The following is a 20,440-nucleotide window of genomic DNA, read 5'->3' on the forward strand; positions in this document are numbered from 1 at the left end:
ACTCCGGGTCCATCCCCCCACTCCGACAGTTAGTCATCTTTTTGAGATCAATGGGATAATTTTTCCCCCTTAAGTATGCGCTAAGTATGTGCTTTAACCTTAGTCTCAGGGTTTATTCCTAATTGGTTTGGTCATTCAGAAAACATTGCATTCCTGAAAAGAAATGATATTTAGTGACCATGATAAATCATATAAATTCCTATAGCCAGTTAAGGGGATTTACAATTTGAAAACATGGGGTAAAAATTACTTGCAAATTTGCAAGATGAGTGCATATCAAGTGAGGTAATTATGTTAGTCCTGTGTACAGGAAGAGAGAAATAAAAAAAGAAAATCTGTAAAATCACAAACATTTGGTATGTGAATAAGTGGCAGGCCTAGAACCTGAAGTTACTTTTATTCACCAAGATTCCCTGAAACAGCACTGAATCAAAGGATGAAAATGATAATACACACTGCTGAATATTATTCCTCCTTACAATAGCCACATTTTTTCCTGTTCTGAGGCCTTCATGTTCTTATTTCCCCCCCTGCTATTAGAAATACTCAATCCTGACTTTTCTGGAGGGCTTTCATAGGCTTGTGGAGGACCTCGGGGGTAAAAGCTGAGTTACAAGTTCTCAGATGCCAGCTGCGGTCAGAGAAATATATAGGCTGATCCTCTGCTCTTGCCTTTTGTTGTGCATTCACTTCAATTCAAGTAAGGCCAGTGCTTAACAGGTATTGAAAGGCAGAGAGACATTTTGCAGAGTCTACCCAGCGTGTAAGGCAGTGTGGAATTGGGGTCGAGGGGGCGGGGCCGGGGCGGGCGAGGGGGGCCGCCGCGCCCTGACCAATCGGCGCGGGGGGCGGGGCGCGGCGGCCATTGCCGCGTGTCGCCCCCCCGCCTCCCGCTCCCGCTGGCGATGCTGGGGCTGCGCCGCGCTGCCGCCGCGCTGCTACCGCCGACCGCGGCCTGTGTCCGCGCCTCCGGCTCCATGGCCGCCCTGCTGGTCAGCCAGCCGCGGTACGCCTGGCTCCGCGAGTTGGGCCTCGAGGAGGAGAACCCGGGCGTCTACAACGGGCGCTGGGGCGGCAGCGGCGAGGTGGGTGGCGGCCCGCGGCGCCGGGGGCAGCGCGGCAGCGGCGCTCGGCAGGGGTGGGTGGGCCGTGCGGGAGGCCCCGGGCCTCGGCCGGACCCCAGGCCCAGGCCTGCCCTCCTCGCCCAGCGGCCCCTCGCCGGCAGTAATTTATTCTCTGTGAGCTAACATTAAAGTTAGACTGTTCTGAAGGTGTATTTTTTCCAGGTTCAAGTGTTTTTTTGCCATCTGACTGCTGTATGTAGTTGTGTTACAGAAATGAAGGCTTCTCTTGCATAATATCCAGTAGTTATGCCCTCTTTATTCCATTAATGCCTGAGCATTTCCCATTACCTATGTATTCTTGATGCTCAGCGCCTCTGTTCTTGCATGTCTGCTTCCAGGTGGTGACGACGTACTGCCCTGCCAACAATGAGCCCATAGCCAGAGTCCGCCAGGTAAGCCTCTAGCACCAGAGGAAAGTCTCAAAAAGGGGGATTTGGAGAATAAAGCCTGACAGCTCAGTGAGAAGGGAGAGTTCTCCAACCCCAGTGCCTAGAATGAAGAAGTTTTGGTTATTCTGGTAGCTGGTCCTTCTCTTGACCAGGTTTGGAAGAGCACAAATCTCCTGAGGTTGGTGGCTCCACGGATCTGGAAGCTGTTGGATCACAATGTAGATCCATCAACCAGAAGACAGTCCGTATATTAGAAATGAGTCTCTGACTTCTCTGAAAAGAAGCAGCAGGCTGTTACCTTTTTTTTATCCATAGTCTCACAGGTGTTGGGAAGAGAGGTCTCTACTATCCATTTTCACTTGTTTCCTGAGGGAGTTGTAGAATTGCTGCTATTCAGTGAAGCTATGTGGACAGGAGGAGGTGTGAGCAGGAGCAATGTGACATTCACATGATAAATTTATGAAAGTTTTTGGTATAAGAATAATTAACCTGCTCCTTTCCTAAATAAGGATTCCATTAGCCCTTAGTGTCCTGTGAAGCTGCTGGTCCTCACAAACTTTACTGTTTCTAATAGTAGTGGTATCTGAGATTAAAATATGATATATCAAGTATGATGAATGCCCCCATTATAACTATTTTTTATGGAGCAGCCTTTGTTGTCTGAAGGAAGATTTCTGCTTAATTTTGTTTAGGCAGCAGATATACTTGCCTAGACTTTTTTCTTTGACAGTAACTTACTTCAAGGAACTCTTCTGTTAGCACAGTAGAAATCAGCATACTGGATTAGGATCAAACTGTGAGAGGGTATAACTATAACAGCGTAAAATGGTATTCTGTATTATCCACTGGAACATCTTATGCTTAAGTTGAACTCAGTACCTTTTCTGTTTTGTTTTTTTTCCCCCCTTCACTTTTTTCTTTGACACGCTTATTTGTTTAGGCTAGTTTGGAGGACTATGAAGAAACAGTCAAGAAAGCTAAAGAGGCTTGGAAAGTCTGGGCTGATGTAAGTTAACAGGCTTGACTTATCTTCTAAAATCTCTCTGGCAGGTGAAGGCCATTAAATTGCCCCTTTAGGGGGGCATGTGTTTGTGTTCTGTACATTACCTTAAAGCAAAAATCTGTAATGAGGACCTCGAGAAACAAACCCAGACAACTCACACACGTTACCATTAAGGTACAAAGATGAGGACGTTGAATTGTGGAAGATGTTTGTTTGCAAATTTACCTAGGTCTGTGCCTGTATTCCATTGCTGACAGGTCCGCTGAAGTTCAGAAACCTTGTAGCAAGCAAATTATCCCTCTGGGTGTGTTTAACTTCATGTTGCAGCATGCTGCCTCCTGTAGAACACTGCAGAATACTTGAATATCTAACTTCAGGTGGTAATCTCTTTCTCATGGGGTGAAGGAAGTCTGCTGGTTTTGAGTGTCCCTTTTTGTCCACCAGTTCAGTCCTGATACTTCACAGAACAGCTATGTTATTGCAAAACTTTATTGCTACCTTGCTGTATCAGACAATGGCATGTGATGATATTCTTGCAGCATTTTTACTTGATAAGCTGTACTTACAAGTGTTCCTCTGCAAGCTCTGTCCAGTCAGCTTCCATTCTTTTGCTGGCCATGCAAAGCTTGTCTTTATAGATACCTGTCATCTCTTTAATACAGGCTGAAAACCTGAATTTTGTACGGTATTGGGCACTCTGTATTTACCCAGCAAAGTACTTTCTCTTGCCTGAAGAGAATAAAGTTTAGGACAAACACCAATGCTTCCTCAGCTCTCTCAGAATATGTTAGTACATGCTTTTTGTTAAAATATATGGATATAACGTTAGTGAGTGCATGTAGGCTCATGTGTTTGGAAATAATATGAAAGTACTTTAACAGATAAAAAGAATCAGTATCTAATGCTTTAAAGCCTGGTCTCAAAGCTGTTTGCTTTTAATTTGTGAATTATGTTGTTATTAACGAGCTCATCTGAATGATTTTTTCTGTATATGCTTGCATGGTTTATATATTCCTCACTTCTCTCTTTCCAGCTGCCTGTTCATCACTGGTTTCTAATCCTGTAAAAACTATTGCAGGTGCATGGCTTATTATTGATCCTATCTGTTGATTGTTATCTAACATACTGATATCTCATCAAAAAATCTATTGATATTTGGTATGTGTGTTTAATTTTTCGGTGGCTGGGGCTTTGAGGTAAAAAAACAATGCTGTGTTTCTCAGTCTCTGCTAAAAAAATGTCTGCAGCTATTGTGATAATGAAAAACAGTTTGAAAATGCTGCAGAAGATCAGAAACCAGGAAGTGTGATTTAAAAGGAAAAAAGGAAGACTTATGTTTCTTGAGGCCCCATTGATTGTTTTGGGCATTGTGGGAAGTGTAGCTGAACAGAAGTAGCAGAACTAGTAATCTGAATGTTTCTGGTAGTATTCAATGGAAGTGAGGTTTTGACCAGGCATAAATGTGTGCAGCATTGTCAGTCTTGACGGGGCACGAAACTGTGTTTCTCCAAGCAGTTTACATGATAAAAGTGAGTTAGTAACTGTCTTGGGAAAATAGGGGAAAAAGCACAGCAATCCCTGCAGCTCTCGCTGCAGGTGTAGAAAATTAGCGGTATATATGTAGCAGAAGTCACAGATGTTCAATCTCAAATAGATTTTTCTGTTTTCTTTTATTTTGCCTAGATTCCTGCACCTAAACGTGGAGAAATAGTGCGACAGATTGGTGATGCCCTGAGACAAAAAATCAAAGTTCTAGGAAGTTTGGTAAGTTGTTTTGAGAAGCAGCTTGTCTTTTGGAAAAAATATCAAAACTGTTTTGTTCTGGTTTTAATGTAGCACTCTGCAATACTAATCTTCATAATTATTCAAATGCCCTGTTAGTTCTGTTAGCTTTCCTGAAGAAATTTTAATAAAAAAAAGCAACATGTAAGATTGCTATTTGTCATCCTACACTAAAAATGTTATTTCATATTTAATATAAGAAAGAGTGATTCATTCTGAGCCTGTACTCTGGCTACGAAGATGGTTAAAACTGTTGCCGTGCTGTTTTCTCACTTCCCTGTTGGACAGGACACTGTCTGATACAAAAAATGTCCTAAAAAAACCCTTCCTCTAATACAGAGCTTTTAACCTTGAGCTCTTTCTGGTGATCTGCAGGATTTTGAGAACTTAGATGTGGAGGTCTAGGACTTCAGAAGGTGTGATGGTCTTAATGAGATCTTCTTGCAGAGCTGTGTAGGATATAAAGGTTGAAGTACTGTTCCTTTAAAACACTTGCTAGTTGCTAGGGGCGTAGAGGAGACAAGTGCAGAACTTGCTGCTTTTCTTTAACAGAGCTTGTCTGTATGTGCTGCTATTCAGAAACAGCTGTTCTTGAATAACTCCCTGGGTAGTCAAGCCCATATTGTTAAGCTACAAAACTTTGTTCTGATATTTCCCTTGAAGTTGGATCCTTAGCAGAGTTTTGGGGGTGGACTTAGAGTGCAAAAGTACATTTGTGTTTGAAAACTGTTCAGATTCCCTGATGAGTGTGAACAGACAAGTTTGCTGTATGCTCTTCTGACAAACTGCATTGCATGTTGCCAAAGCACACTTAATAGTTTTCCCACACAGATAATGAGCCTCTTGCATGGTAGGGGCTGAACTTCTGTGTACTAGGTGTTCAGGTTTTCAGACTAGGTGATTGTAATGGTCTTTCCTGACTGTAGGATGTGAAAATCCCCCTGATGTAAAAGGGAAGGGTCTGGCAACTCACCTTTTCATATGCAGTTGGAAGTTTCCATCTTAGCCTTACAGTGACCTTGTCAATTATCCAGGTGCATTTCTACCAGTCTTACAGATTTGGTGATTTGTTTCTTGGTAAATATGTCCAATGCCCTTCCATTGCTGGTCACAAATTGGGGCTCTTCCTTCTGTCTTAAGATAGCCGGATGTCCTGGAGTCTGAGTCTGGTGCTCAGATTCTCATCTTCTTGTTCCCAAAGAATAATTCTTATTGGAAATCTTGTATTCTATCTGATCCCTTCTCAAATGGCTTCTCATTCTTGAGGAGGAAGCAGAGGTCCGGCATAGAGTTTTCTATGTGAGCTATGTAGCCTAGCAGAGCTTTGGGACTGCAGGCATTATACAAATAACGAGAAATATATTTAGTCACCTTTATTCTAATCTTTGCATAGGGAATAAATTCTTGTGGCAGTCCTTGAGCCTGATTCCTCACTTAACAGCTTTTTCAAAGTACAGCCCTCAACCTTTCTCACTTTTGGGATATCACCTTCAAGTACCAGCTTATTCCCATGGCTAATCAATGTGTCTGCTGTGCACATCTAGTATACTTTAGCAGAAGACTTTAGTTTTAGAACTAACTTCTGCTAAAAGCAAACAAAAAATGGTATTAAACAACCTGAGTCACTAAAATACTAAGGATAACTAGTCATTTTCAGCAGTCTCTGAAAATTCGATCTCTCAAACTCACTTTGAGATGTTGTAAAATCTGTAGTTTGTTTATGAAAAATTTAAATGAGCATTTTGTTTTGGTGGAGCAGATTAATCTTTCTTCCTCAATTTATTCCACGCTTGATCCAAAATAAATGAAAATGTCCTGAAGGAAATGCAGTGTTGCTTTGATCCGAGCCTGTGAGCCTCATTACTTGTGGATGTAGTTTCAGTAGTTTATTTTTAATTTCCTCTGTTGAGTATCTCCTAATCTATGGGAATGCAACTCTCATCTAATTGTTGTGGTTATTATATTTCTTTCTTTAAGCTGAATAACTCAGGAAGAGATGCATCTCTTCTAACGAACAAAATTGTATTAAATCTTGCTTGGTGTACAGACATACCTGACACTAGTAGGAGACAAAATATATTGGAAATGCATGTGGATTTTGAAAAAGGATACTTACATCTTGCTCTTAATGTTTTCAGGTCTCTTTAGAAATGGGGAAGATTTTTGTTGAGGGTGTTGGGGAAGTGCAGGAGTATGTTGATGTCTGTGACTATGCTGTTGGTTTGTCCCGAATGATCGGTGGACCTATTTTGCCTTCAGAAAGTAAGTATGCATGCTATTTTTTTGCATTAATGAAGAGATGGAGATGAAGTGTGTTAAATATATAGTGATGTACTGCAGAAAAATCTCTGCACTGTGAGTTCTGTAGGAAGCATGTTGTCTAGGAATAGATTTGCTGGTAGGCAGTAGTATCACCTGATGAAGTATCTGTTCTGTGGCATATGTCAAGAGAGGCTATAGATTTGCATGCAGTCTTGCTAGAAGCAAAAACAGGCATATGTCCTCCTGTTACAATGTGTTACTTGTGACATTCTTCTTCCTGGTTCTAGTTTTCTGTAGTAGATGTCTGCATTACTTTTTTTTTTTTCCTAATACTTTCATAAAAACTACTACTAGAAAAATGTATTCTGGATGCAGCAGAACTCAGTCTGGTTTTGTCCATAAAAATGTGCATTGTTTCCATATTTATGAACTCCCAATGGGTTGTTAAGTTCTGACCATAAAAAAAAAAGTCTGCAATGGCCTGTGAAAAGGACAGAAGTTGAGTTCTGTCTGTCTCACTGCAGAGACCCTAAATAAACCACCTCCTCAAGCTAATGCTCTGATGAATGGAGGCCAACAATGAGTGAAGAATGAGTGATGAAGGCCAACAAAGTTGGCTGTGCTTGTAAGGCCTTACGATTTCCTTTTCTTAAAAAAGCATGAGGTGAATGCAAATTGCATTACGTTGTGTCTTTGCCTTCAGGACCTGGCCATGCCCTCATAGAACAATGGAACCCTGTAGGGTTAGTAGGAATCATCACGGCCTTTAATTTCCCTGTAGCTGTTTATGGGTGGAACAGCGCAATTGCAATGATCTGTGGAAATGCTTGCCTCTGGTAAGATACTGCTCTCCAACATGCTAAAAGTATTTTGAAATTACAGAGCTGTTATCTCAGGCATGTAATTATTGTCAAATGTCTGGTGTTTCTGTATATATGATTCCATCTCATACAGGCTTCTTTTCTATCTATTTATTTTTAGGTTCACTTGTAATCAAAAAGCCTCATTTTATTTTGTGTTAACCCCTTTTATGAGGTGTTGAGGTTCAGACCTGTCCAGGACTTAGCTACATGGCCTGTTAGTAAAGAACCCAGGTTGGGGCCTTGGAGCACTGTTAGTAAACAAAGTTAATATTTTAAGAATTGGTACAAATAAAATTAAGAATCTAAATAATTAGTTTTACTTTCTCCTTCTTTTCTGTTTCATCTTCCTGCTTCACTGTGGAAAAAAAAATGCATATTTGAAATATTTTCCATTCTTGGAGAATATTTTCCATTCTTGGAAAATTAAAAGGAACATCATTTCGTTCATATCAATATACATATGTATATTTTTTTCTTTTTAGGAAAGGCGCTCCTACAACTTCTCTCATTAGTGTAGCTGTTACAAAGTGAGTTTTGTTTTAATTTTATTCTGTTTTGCTTTTAAACAAGTTATCTTCCAGGCTTTCTGTTCGAGATAGTGTTTGGTGGTGAGGGAAACCTTTCCCCTTGTTATGTAAACAGGAGCAGTATATATAATGGTTCTTCTTGGGACGAGTGCTATGCCTCTGTTGAAGCAGGGCTCGCTGTGTGGTTTGTCTCCGTGTAGAAGATGAATTGCTCGTGAAATTCAGCTTCTCCCAATGGCACACTTGTGTTTCAGAATCATCCCTTTGTTTGGGAGTCTCAGCTCAACATCAGTACCTATTTTTAAGACAAATTTTCCTGGTTGGTTGTGTAGATCTATCTCCTGAGGATGACGCCACACAATCTTTATTATCCAAAAATGGTAACACCACAGCATGTTTTCCCAGGGTTCAAAACTCGTTTCCAATGCGAAGGAGAAGAGCTCTAAAGAATAAATGTCATAGTGATATGTACTGTAGGTTTATTACCACTTTGTGATCTGTAGCGTGTGATTATTATAATAAACATTCGTATTTAAATGCTAAATATAAATAGGCCCATTTCAAATAACTAATTAGTAAGTATTGTAGCTTTAATATTATTTACTGAGAACATGGCCCAGACCATTCCTGAGTATTTTATATAACTCCATGAAGTTATATGAATGTCTCTTTTTAATGGAAGCTTGTAAAAGACAGTATGGCCCAGGTTTTTATGCATTGATCTAATGCTTCTCTGTGACAATTGTGTGGATGCATATGAATATATTTCTGAGTCTTATTTTTGTGTGAGTAGTAGCTGTAACACCAAGATCCTTGAGAGGAGTGTGTGTTTGTATTGTACAAAGTGCATGCGAATTAAAATGAACTGCAAGACTGTTGCTTATTTAATATCTGCAACTTGTTCATGTGCATGCTAACACAGACTTTAAGGGCTTACTCCCTCATATATGCTTCTGAAAGAAATCTCAGAAATTTTTACATCTTTGATTCTAGGATAATTGCCAAAGTCTTAGAGGATAACAAAGTGCCTGGAGCAATCTGTTCTCTGGCTTGTGGTGGAGCAGAAATTGGGTAGGTAACATTCCTTCTTTTTTGTAAAGAAGGACAGAGGAGAAAGAATATTCTTTGAGGATCTTCTGGCTGTAAAATTATTCTAATTTCCAGGAGCTCCCAGTACATGCAAGTACCTGTTGCTGTCATTTTTTTTTATCAGCTACTCTGAAATGCCAGCTCCGCTGCAAACATATAACACATATCTCTATGTGCTGTTGTGAGATCAGCTGCTAACAACTTAACAGAAATTCCAGTTTGGTGAAGAGCTATGACTAAGTTTACATTCTACATCTGTCCCATTCTTTTTGCAACCATGCAGCACATATGCTCAAAACCAAGGAATATAGCTAATACTAAATTCCACTCGTGTACTCTTAAGAGTTTTCACTTTCTAGCCCAGTAGCCTTTCTGAACCACTCCTACATAGGAGATTACATCCCCATTTTCCATGCTCATGTAAGGCAATGCACTCGTGCATAGATGCGCACTCGTGCATAGATGCACACCTGTGCTTGGAAGCTGTACGAATCGAATTGATCTGTTTGATTATTGCAGTGTGGTAATTCCTTGTGCAAGTGTGTGTTCAGATATATCTTTTGAGTATTCAACAGAAGACAAAACAAAATAGATGGTAACCATTGCAAAAAGTCATAGGTATGCTTATTTTCTTAAGGAAGATAACAATCAGGACTGGTCTTACTACTTACTTTGGATTAGATTTCAAAATCGGTACAGGTGATGCTCTGGTGATGATCTGGCATGAAGCAGGAAAGGAAAACAGTCTTGTTCCTCTGCTTTTCTGACTTAAGAGGAAGCTTTACTGACTTCTGTTCAGTCATTGACCTATTGCTTTCAAAAATGTACCTGTGGCTTTAAAAGATCTCACTGATTGCATGTGGTTTATTTGTAAGGAGTGACCAGCTTTTCGCTCTTCTTAAACATGGTGGTATGTCTCGTTGTGCAGGACAGCAATGGCGAGAGACGAGCGAATGGACTTGCTCTCCTTCACTGGCAGCACGAAGGTGGGCAAGCAGGTAGCGCTTATGGTTCAGGAGAGATTTGGTGAGTGGAGGGGGTCCCTTCCTCTTCATTTGTTTCCATGGTTGGGAAAGGTAGGGGATCCCCAGGGGACTTTAAAAGTACAGCTTGTTTAATTTGTCTTGCATTATTTCTTTTAACTCAGTGGAAGTGTGATGATGAAAGTGCTCAGAGGTAGATAATGCATTTTGTAGTTAATTCTATCACAGTTGAGGATTTTTCCTAAGATATCCAGAAATTCATGGGCCAACAGGTAATTTTGTGGGGTTTTCCATGAATGTAATTGTATGGAGATTGTCAAGATGGACAGTCAGGGTCTGTGGTCTTCTGGGAATCTTTCTGTGGAAAAATGTCATCCCTCCCTGTCCCCCCTTTTACTCATGAATACAGGAGAAAAGCTATCATCTTTGAGATGATGTTCTTGTTGCAAATATTTGGAATGTGTAGGCCTGAGTCCGTGCTGCTGGATTCTAACTTGTGCTAGTTTTAAACAGAAAACTTTCTGAACAGATTTTTTGCATTATATACATTTGCAATTCAGAAGAGTGATGCTGAAAATTCAGAACAGATTGCAAAACTTTTGTATATTCAGAAAAAGAGGTTTAATGAAATCTAGCTCTAGTCAGAGATGACCTCGCTGAATGAGGTGCAGTGGATATATGTGTGACTGATATAACTGGTGTTTTGTGTGTTTTATCAGGTCGAAGTCTGCTGGAACTGGGAGGAAACAATGCCATTATCGGTAATATGCACTGCAACAATTTAGTCCCATAGGTATTATTTGAAAGTTAGTACTGTCCTTTTTTACACTGTGGATTTAAGAAGTACCTAGTAGGATGTATCTTTTTGTCTGTCTTCAATATTGAGGAGGAGTAGTGTTTTAAGACAAAAATGACAATTCGAATTCTTACAGGTATTCACTGTTGGAAAGAAGGAAATGGGAGAGGCAGTTGACTTTAGTAATGGGATGTGGACAATGCTGCTAATAAATTTTGACTTCAGAATAGGTCTAATCTCTCGATTACTACATTTTTAGCTTTTAGAATATATTTATATGTTGACAGTAAATAGATATCGAAGTACCATGAGTGATAAAATACTGTCTTGAAAGCAGACCATGCAGGTAGTTATTCTAGTAGCATATTTTATAGATTTAAGTAACTTAGGGAGTCATCTAGTTCCCAGATAACACAAATACGGTAAAACTGGACAATATGGCAGAACCCCCCCCCAACACACACACACTAAATACCTAAATTGCTGTTCTGCTGTGTTACAGTTTTCCATTTCATCTTTCTGATACTTCAGAAATTGTTTCCCTTTTCATTTGAAAGTCTTGCTTTTCATGAAATTGGCTTTGAATGGTGGCATAAACATTGCTTGCTTGGACTTCCCAAATTTAATAGTATTTGTGGATACTTACAGAATTTCTGTGGGACTGATTAAGCTGAATGATGTCTTTGGGATTCTTTGAGGTTTATACATACAGCTTCACTTTAACCATCCTGCTGTTTTCTGGCCATGTGAATTTGTTTAGCCGTTTTCATTTGTATTTCACAGTATTGTGTACCTGTGCATTTTAGCTTTTTTTTTTTTTTTTAAGATACTATCTGGGTACACTTTACCCTTGATTCTTTATGCTACTAGAATTCTTACCAGTGACAGGAGGACAAGGTGAAGAAACAGCAAGAAATTGCTTGTAGGATCTTGAATTAAAATGAAACTGAGATTCTTTACAAGCTTTGTTGAAAAAGGTCCTTTCCAGCAGGTCAGACAGTCCGGCTGCATTTAGTTTTAATTCCGAGTATAGAAGTAATAAGAATTTTGAGGTATTTTTGTGTATCTTAGTTTAATATGCTAGTGCCACTATTCCTAATGCTTCTTGACCAGCCTATCAGAGTTTATTATGCTCTGTTTAATGTCTGGCGAACTTAGTGGACCTTCAACACATAGACACCAATTTGCATGTTATCTGCTTAATTTAGTGACATACTGATGTTTAACTTTCCTTAAGTGTTTGAAGATGCAGATCTGAACCTAGTCATCCCGTCTGCTCTATTTGCCGCTGTGGGAACAGCGGGTCAGAGGTGCACAACAGCAAGAAGACTGGTGAGTAAATATGTATTGACTGGTTTGGGTAGCTCTGACTTTGAACTTAATTCTAAATTTTAAGCTCAGGAAATGCCTAATAGTTATTAGGTAAATTTACCTAATTTCTAATATACAAAACCACATAATTTTAATATATATAAATAAATATATATATATATATATATATATATAAATTTAAATACTTACTATTATGGAGAACAACCAATAGTCTTTGAAACACATTTCTACTTTGCCTGAAAACAATCTAATAGGAAAGTAAGATGGTAATTTGTCATGCCACTGTAATTCTAATTCTAAACAGTTTCCATGCATATGTTTCTAAATGCATCTGGTGCTAAAGTCACAAAAATAAAACTCATTGTACTTCTTGTTCTCTCTGTTTTCATTGCCAGAGCTTATTTGCCTGTTTCTTCTACAAATTTTGGTGCAGGGTTTAGATTTCAGCAAAGCAAGGGTGTGTGTTGCTTGTGTTGCTCCCCCCCCCCCCTTTTTTTTTAAACCAATCATTTTCAACAAATTCAGGTGTGTTATAATGTCATCATATGGCTGTGTAGTCTTTTCAATATTGGCTTGACTGGGTAAATATTCATCAAAAAAAGATTTGATTAAATTTGGGCAGATAGGAAAGGTGGTGATTCCTCAAATTTCAGAAATAAGAATCACATGAGTGCTGAAGCACTGAACTTGACAGTTTACAAAACGTCTTAATATCATTGATCTGAGATAGGGTTAAATTAAAACAGGGGTTTTATTTGTTTGCCTCTCTTAACGTGTTCATGATTTGATTTCATGGTGTTGCTGCTCTTTTGAGGACTTGCTTATGTGTTTATTTCTAACTGTTATTTGCTGAACGTCAGCAACACTACCTCCATGCTCCCTTCTGCCCTCTCCAAAATGCAGTAGTACTTCAGGAGTAGTGATATAGGCTTAGCTGTCTTACAACACTCTTATCCAATTTTATTTAGTTCCTGCATGAAAACATACATGATGAGGTGGTGGCAAAGCTTGCAAAGGCCTATGCCCAGGTCCGCATCGGTGATCCATGGGATTGTAAGTAGCTGTTTTCAACTCATAGCTTTAGGAGAGGTGTTTCTGTTGTACTTTTCTGGTTGAAATTCCAAAGTGATTATAGATAAAAGCTATCTAATTTTACTGGTTGAAGCAATTTACCAGGGCATGAGGGTAGCTAGTTTCATTTAGAATACAAAATGTGAAAGGGAGATGAAGAATCCAGCTAATACTGTTCATCCTGGACAGATTAAATAATGGCTCCCCAAATGTCATGATAAGAATATTTATGGAAATACAGTTTTCCTGAAAGAATGTCTTTGGATCCTTGCTTTTTAGCTGACACTCTCTATGGGCCTCTTCATACCAAAGAAGCAGTGAAGATGTACCTTGATGCAGTAGAACAAGCGAAACAACAAGGTGGCTCTGTGGTCTGCGGTGGGAAGGTGACTTATTTTTATTCTCCCCGCTACAATTAGCCTTCTAGGAAAAAAATGCTGTAACATGGTGGTTTAGGCCAAGATCGTACTGCAGTTTGTCATGTCAGCCATTATAAGATGGTAAGTTAGTCAATCTGAGAATGTCAGAATTGAGGTCCTTTGTTAAAGGTAAGGGTGGCTCTCTACATCGAAGACACCTTCTCCTTCAAGAAATGGTTATCAACTTTCCTCCATTTCTTGAACTATTCCCTAGTCACACAGGATGGTGAAAATAAAAACAGTAATGTAAATGGTGAATATCATGCATGTAACGAAAAATGGCTGTTCTATCCCCAGGCCTTGGGTTCACAATATCAAACTTGAAGAAATCCTGGAGATTCAAAAGAGTCACTTGCACATCTTCGTCATGTGGGATGTTTAATTCTTGTGGACTTGCATTGTGGGAACTCTTATCTTTCACTGGCACCTGCTTTACTCCTAATGCCTTTAAATTTCTCTTCCTGTCTTACTAGTCAGCTTGCAGATAGGGGAAGGGAAATGTATTTTTGTCAGCAGGTGGAGTTTGAAATTTGATTGTCTGCCTAGCAGACTAAGTTATGCTTTTGTATTTTAAATATTTCAACAAGAGTAAAATTTAAGATATCTGTCTACTCAGATGGCCTGACCTTCTGTTTCTGATTGCTAGGTACAATTATAGTAATCAGACCGTGAAGGATTCCCTTCCTACACTGACAGCTAAGCAGAATGCTGGTTTGGCTGAACTTACTTGTCTGTTTCTTCTTTTATGTGTTTTGAAGGTTATAAATCGTCCTGGAAACTACGTTGAACCGACCATTGTGACTGGCCTCCCTCATAATGCACCCATTGTGCACACAGAGACATTTGCCCCCATACTTTATGTACTGAAATTTAAGGTAAAATAGCAAGGGGAAATTAGTCTGGTGTCAGGGATTGTGACACAAGAGTCAAGAGAGATTTTAGGTTTGTCATGTTCATGCAATTGTCCTGACTGTTCCAAGAAGCAGTAACTGTTGTTCTGCACTGTGAGATATCCACTGTAATAGCTTAAATTGGTGTGTTGCTACTATACAAATCCTCACTGAAGAGCACTGGAGTTAAAATGGAAGTCTGTACATGAATAGATTTTTGTTGCTCATGTCAGAGAGTGGGTTGTGTCTTTCTGTGCAATGGCAGAGGTATCCTATCCCTGAATTGGTGCATATATATTTGCCAAATGGCATTCAATATATTGCATTACGGCTGCAGCATATTGAGGGGTTTCCCACAGTGCTTCTTTCCAGCTGCTTGCTTTGAATAGGCATAGTTTAACCACTGACATGTTTCTCCCTAGGTAGAAGAAGAGGTTTTTACCTGGAATAATGAAGTAAAGCAAGGTCTCTCCAGTAGCATCTTCACCAAGGATTTGGGCAGGATTTTCCGCTGGCTTGGGTATAGCTCAGATTATTTTTCTATCTTCCTAAAGCATAGGATCACTGTCTTTCATGTCTCTTGTAAACCTATGCACACTGCTAGCTGAACATTTTATAGCACTCGTTTTGGGGAAGGAGCATCTCTTGATCCTGAGTGATGAATGAGTGTTATCTTCATTTGTAGGCCAAAGGGATCCGACTGTGGCATTGTGAATGTCAACATCCCAACCAGTGGGGCTGAGATTGGAGGTGCTTTTGGTATGTTATTTGAACAGTCTGCTTTTTTTTTTTCTTTAAATGATCAAATCCTCTAGTATCAGGTCTAGAGACTTGGTACTATTCCTCAGGTTTCTTTTTTTGACTTTTGACTTTTTTTTTTTTTTAATGACTGTATTAGCTTCTCATGCAAAGAAGAGCTTCTGGTGCAGATGACAATAAAGCATTACCAATGTAAAGCTAGTATAGCTCTTAGATCTCTTTGTGTTAGTTTTTAAGGCTGTTCATGTAAATGACTAAATCTGATGAAATCAGCAGTCTCTAATGCCAATGTGATGAGGCCTTCAGCTTTAGGCAGATGTTTTTTGGATTACAAATGGGGAGAGAGTTGGCTGCATGAGTGGTATATGGTGGTATTCTTGTAATTTATTCTACATTTAGTGCAAGGGAAATGTAACAGGTTTCCAGGGTGTGTGTGGTGGTGTTTTGGGTTTTTTTTTAATAATTGTCTCACCTCCTGGAATTAGTTCAGATTTCTGTGCCAAAAAAGTTTCCAGTTTTCACTTAACCTTTTTGTTTTTTTCTACAGGTGGTGAAAAGCACACTGGTGGGGGAAGAGAATCTGGAAGTGATTCGTGGAAACTTTATATGAGACGGTCAACTTGGTAAGAGACAAACTTTTAATTCCAAATAAATGCAAATTACAGGTAAACTTGCAAAGTCCAAAATATATAAATCCTTGATTACTGGAGGTTATCTTCACTAAATGTGAGATAAGCATGTAACGGAGTAATTGCCTTTTCTTTTGGAAGAATTTGCATTTGTGTTCCTGATGGAAAAATGTCTGAAGGATCTAGTTAAAGTCCTTTACTCACTGTCCTTTGAAAGGAAAAAATCCTTTTCCAGTGCAGGGTGAATCCTAAGAGCTGGAGAAAGAAATTCTTTTTTAAACATAGTTGGTTTGTTTTATTTTGATTTTTGTTTTCTCTCATCTTGCCTGATGTAAACTCACCTAAAAAATTCAATTAGTGAAACTTGTCAGGAAGTAGGTGAAGTGGGAACCGCCAAGAGCGGACCACTATTGCCAGTGGTGAGTAGGTTAGTTAACTGCTGGATATCTCTCCATAAATCTGCTGACAACTACTCTTTACTGGTCCGTCTTTCCCATTCCCTCCTGCCATCCCCAGCCTTTACCTGCACTAACTTGGTTAGCATGCAAAGGCCTACAAATGTGAGAAATCCCACCTTTATTTTCCTAGATGGACATTCTGTTAGTAAGAAATAACACAGAGGATTATATGTTCTCTTTCTTCCATCAAAGAAGAGATAATGGGGAAGGGGCAATGTGGTCTTTCTGTATATAGTTACTATATTGAAAACTGGAGTAAAGTCAGTTCATAACTTTGAACAGGCAAATACATTATAGAAGTCTTTTGTATACATGTGACAGCAATCCAAAGCCTTGTATGTAGGAAATGGACCACATAATCTTGATGATCTTGCCTGCTCTCTAAATACTTGTTTCTCTTTCAGTACAATCAACTACAGCAAGGACTTACCTTTGGCTCAAGGAATCAAATTTCAATAACAGCCTTACATATGGCCTTGCCGTGAACTCTCCTAACATTTCAGAATGATGTTCCTTCTAAGCCTCATGGTGAAGAAAATTATTTGAAGCTCAACTGCAGCAATGATGATAATTCTGTCAGGAAATCAACTACTCTAAAATTGTTTCACTTTCAGTGTATCAAATTACTACTTTAGTCTTCAAATTTAGATTATTTAGTCTTTGGGAAGAAGGGATGGTGACTGAAACTAAACAAACTTGGATTCGGGTGGCCTGAATAGTCTTCTCTTGCCTTATCTTTGTGCTTCAGTATCAATACTGTCTGTATCCTGCACCATCTGCTGATATATACAGCTAGTAGGTCCATGCTTCAGACTACATTACTGAGTGTCCTGCAGATACTTGGTGCTACAGGGGGGTCCAGTACAGGACTGTTTTTCAATGCATAAATAAAGCTGTGTTTTGTGAGATTCTTCGGGCTTCTAAGTTTTTTGTACAGTATTTTGGAGCAGATATGTTCAGCTGTTTTCTCATATAGAGCTGCTAGCTGGAAGAAATGTCAATGGCTAAACTGACTGCTTTAGTTTTCCTGCCTCTCCTTCAGAAAGGAGACTTTCACCCCTTGCGTTGGGACATAAGGGACAACATAACAGGCTACTGCAGTCTCTTGGAACTTCCTTTTAGGCCAGAAGGATTCACAGTTGATTCAGGTTGTCGTGGTCCTTGTGACACCCTACCACCAGACCAGCTGAAGAACCAGAGATGTAGCCAGGAGGGGATATTCTGGAGGAAATTTGCTGGGGAAAGGCAAGTTGTTTATGCGCTGTTTCACCTTCAATGGGCTTTTCTGTTGGCTACTGAAGACTACAATCATCAGGAGCTCATTTTAGAGCTTTGCTCAGAATCTAAAAAGAGAAAAGGCGTGATGCTCTAGGCTGAGTGGAGCTTTCCGATAAGTGACTTCAAAGTTTTTTTTAATGCACTGTTGTTGGAGAAGAGTTTCTTTTCATCTCAGTCTTACGTACCAAATTTCCACAGTTGCTGAACCTGGCCAGGCCATTCAGTTTGGGCTCAAGTTCTAGAACTCTCATTTGGCTTTTGATTGATCTTGATGCTAAGATCTTGTAATAACAATGTAGGGAAAATGAACAGTGTGTTAAAGGTCCAAAATACTGCAACACTATGTGACCTTCTTTCTTCATAATATCTGGCTTTAAAATAGGCTATGTATTTGAAATTGCACATCTGTGTTGTAAAAAGTATTTTGGGTGGCACTTTCTAAAGAACACGTAGTCTAAGCTTTTCCCTACTGAAGTTTATGGGACTCTTACAGTCAGGTCAACTCTCTGCAGTAATTCTTTGTACTTTGTCATTTTACTAGGAAATAATTTTCTTGAAGGGATGTTGTGCATTTTCACACAAACACAGAAGTGAAGTCACCTGAGTAACAGATAAATCATTAGCAGATCACAGAATCACTGAGGTTGGAAGGGACCTCTGGAGATCATCTAGTCCAACCCCCCTGCTCAAGTAGGGTCACCTAGAGCACATTGCACAGGATTGTGTCCAGGTGTGTTTTGAATATCTCCAGAGAAGGAGACTCCACAACCTGTTCCAGTGCTCTGTCACCCTCACAGTGAAAAAGTATTTCCTCATGTTCAGATGGAACTGTCTGTGTTTCAGTTTGTGCCCATTGCCTCGCGTCCTGTCGCTCGGCACCACTGAAAAGAGTCTGGTCCCATCCTCTCGACACCCTCCCTTCAGATACTTGTATACATTGATAAGATCTCCTCTCAGCCTTCTCTTCTCCAGGCTAAACAGGCCCAGCTCTCTCAGCCTTTCCTCATAAGAGAGATGCTCCAGTCCCCTAATCATCTTTGTGGCCCTTTGCTGGACTTGCTCCAGTAGTGCCACATCCCTCTTGTACTGGGGAGCCCAGAACTGGACGCAGTACTCCAGATGTGGCCTCACCAGGGCTGAGTAGAGGGGGAGGATCACCTCCCTCAACCTTCTGGCAACACTCTTCCTGATGCACCCCAGGATACCATTGGCCTTCTTGGCCACAAGGGCACATTGCTGCCTCATGCTTAACTTGGTGTCCACCAGCACTCCCAGGTCCTTCTCCGCAGAGCCGCTTTCCAGCAGGTCAACCCCCAACCTGTACTGGTGACTGGGGTTATTCCTCCCCAGGTGCAGGACCCTGCACTTGCCTTTGTTGAACTTCATGAGGTTCCTCTCTGCCCACCTCTCCAGCCTGGCCAGGTCCCTCTGAATGGCAGCACAGCCCTCTGGTGTATCGGCCACTCCTCCCAGTTTTGTATCGTCGGCAAACTTGCTGAGGGTGCACTCTGTCCCTTCATCCAGGTCATTGATGAAGAAGTTGAACAAGACTGGACCCAGTACTGACCCCTGGGGGACACCACTAGCTACAGGCCTCCAACTAGACTCTGTGCCGGACAGGCATAGATAGAGGGCAAGATGTCTAATTTCCAAATTTAATTATCCTGAACATAGCACAAATTATAGAGGTTGTATTCATTTACATTGTTCTCTGGCACTGAAAACCACTATGGCACTGTCTTAATGAAAAATAAGTTCAAGAGCTTCTCTTTCCCCTTCTTGCCACTTATTAATAGTTTTTGGATAGCCTCATTCCAAGCAGGTAAACAAGTTCAAAATAAATAGCCCTTCTCTGTTCATGCCACATCCATTTTTCTGTAAAGTAAAGGCCTCTTTTCTCTTTTGGGTAAAATAATTTCACAAGTCCTTTGGTTTAACTTACAATGGAGTTTCTATGCACAGGAATAAAGTTGGCTCTGCCATCTGTCCTTAGATATGTTGTCCAATGTTTCACCAATCTTCAAATCATTACCTGAAAATCAGAATGAATAGGAAAAATGTAAGAGTGCAATTAGGAGGGTGACTGTGCTATATAGCAACATGCTAAACTTCTGGGTTTTTTGAAGGTTAACTTGGAATTTTGGTATGTAACGATCCCTTCTTCAACACAGACTTTTCAGCAGTCTTGCAGAGAACTTTCATCTTCAAGCACCTGTGTAACTATCTCTGTTTATGATGAATAATTTTTATTATATCCACTTTATGTAGGCAAATACATGTCTCCATTAGTAGATTACAATTTCATTTTGACTTTTGCCGAGTGTGTAAAACACTGTTGCAAAGATCATGTTACCTGCATAGTCATAGACTTTTGCTATGGTATTACAGTCCAAACCTGTAGCATACAACTGATTCTTGTAACACTTTATCTGCCTCTGAATTCCTTAGACGATTTTTGCAGTCTTGCTACCCCCTCCCTCCCTTTTATTTATTTAGTTACCTATTGTTAAAGCAGCTTTTCTGAATTGACTAGCTGAATGGCTTTCAGTGAAGCAGGTCGGGGGAGAGCACCATTTAAAGACTGGCTCCCATTGTGGATTGTGATAGTTTTTGGCAGGGATTTAGACAACTATAAACAGTCATGTTTATGATGAAGTAATAAAACTAAAATAGACTTAAAGATACCGTAAACACACTGTTTATCAGTTTCTATTTTAATTAGGAAAGTCCATTCAGCAGACTGTAAACTGCATTAGCTGTCATTGGGTTATCTCACCCAGAGAAAG

General features: G+C 39.9%; 1 protein-coding gene across 3 annotated transcripts; it reads left to right on the plus strand.

The window, feature by feature from the left end:
• Positions 1–881: 881 nt before the first annotated feature.
• Positions 882–17,284, plus strand: ALDH7A1 (aldehyde dehydrogenase 7 family member A1). Of its 3 annotated transcripts, XM_067315815.1 has the most exons (18): positions 882–1,085; positions 1,463–1,516; positions 2,454–2,519; positions 4,200–4,280; positions 6,437–6,560; positions 7,264–7,396; positions 7,906–7,950; positions 8,944–9,021; positions 9,968–10,065; positions 10,742–10,783; positions 12,056–12,150; positions 13,119–13,203; positions 13,501–13,607; positions 14,399–14,515; positions 14,953–15,050; positions 15,216–15,289; positions 15,837–15,912; positions 16,781–17,284. In XM_067315815.1, exons 1-18 carry the CDS (start codon positions 906–908, stop codon positions 16,833–16,835), a joined length of 1,608 nt encoding a protein of 535 aa, XP_067171916.1. In that variant the 5' UTR covers positions 882–905; the 3' UTR covers positions 16,836–17,284. The 3 variants fall into 3 exon arrangements, with proteins under 3 accessions (XP_067171916.1, XP_067171917.1, XP_067171919.1); XM_067315816.1 differs by lacking the exon at positions 7,906–7,950 and having other exon boundaries at positions 883–1,085; XM_067315818.1 differs by lacking the exon at positions 2,454–2,519 and having other exon boundaries at positions 884–1,085.
• Positions 17,285–20,440: the final 3,156 nt, after the last annotated feature.

The sequence above is a fragment of the Apteryx mantelli genome, chromosome Z (genome assembly GCF_036417845.1).
Source record: "Apteryx mantelli isolate bAptMan1 chromosome Z, bAptMan1.hap1, whole genome shotgun sequence".
Lineage (NCBI taxonomy): Eukaryota > Metazoa > Chordata > Aves > Apterygiformes > Apterygidae > Apteryx > Apteryx mantelli.

Excerpts from the sequence above, each read along its gene's own strand:
- ALDH7A1 (XM_067315815.1), top strand. The coding sequence starts at position 906 with ATGCTGGGGCTGCGCCGCGCTGCCGCCGCGCTGCTACCGCCGACCGCG. Across the intron at positions 1,086-1,462 it reads GCTGGGGCGGCAGCGGCGAG|GTGGTGACGACGTACTGCCC; the intron begins GTGGGTGGCGGC and ends GTCTGCTTCCAG. Across the intron at positions 2,520-4,199 it reads CTTGGAAAGTCTGGGCTGAT|ATTCCTGCACCTAAACGTGG; the intron begins GTAAGTTAACAG and ends TATTTTGCCTAG.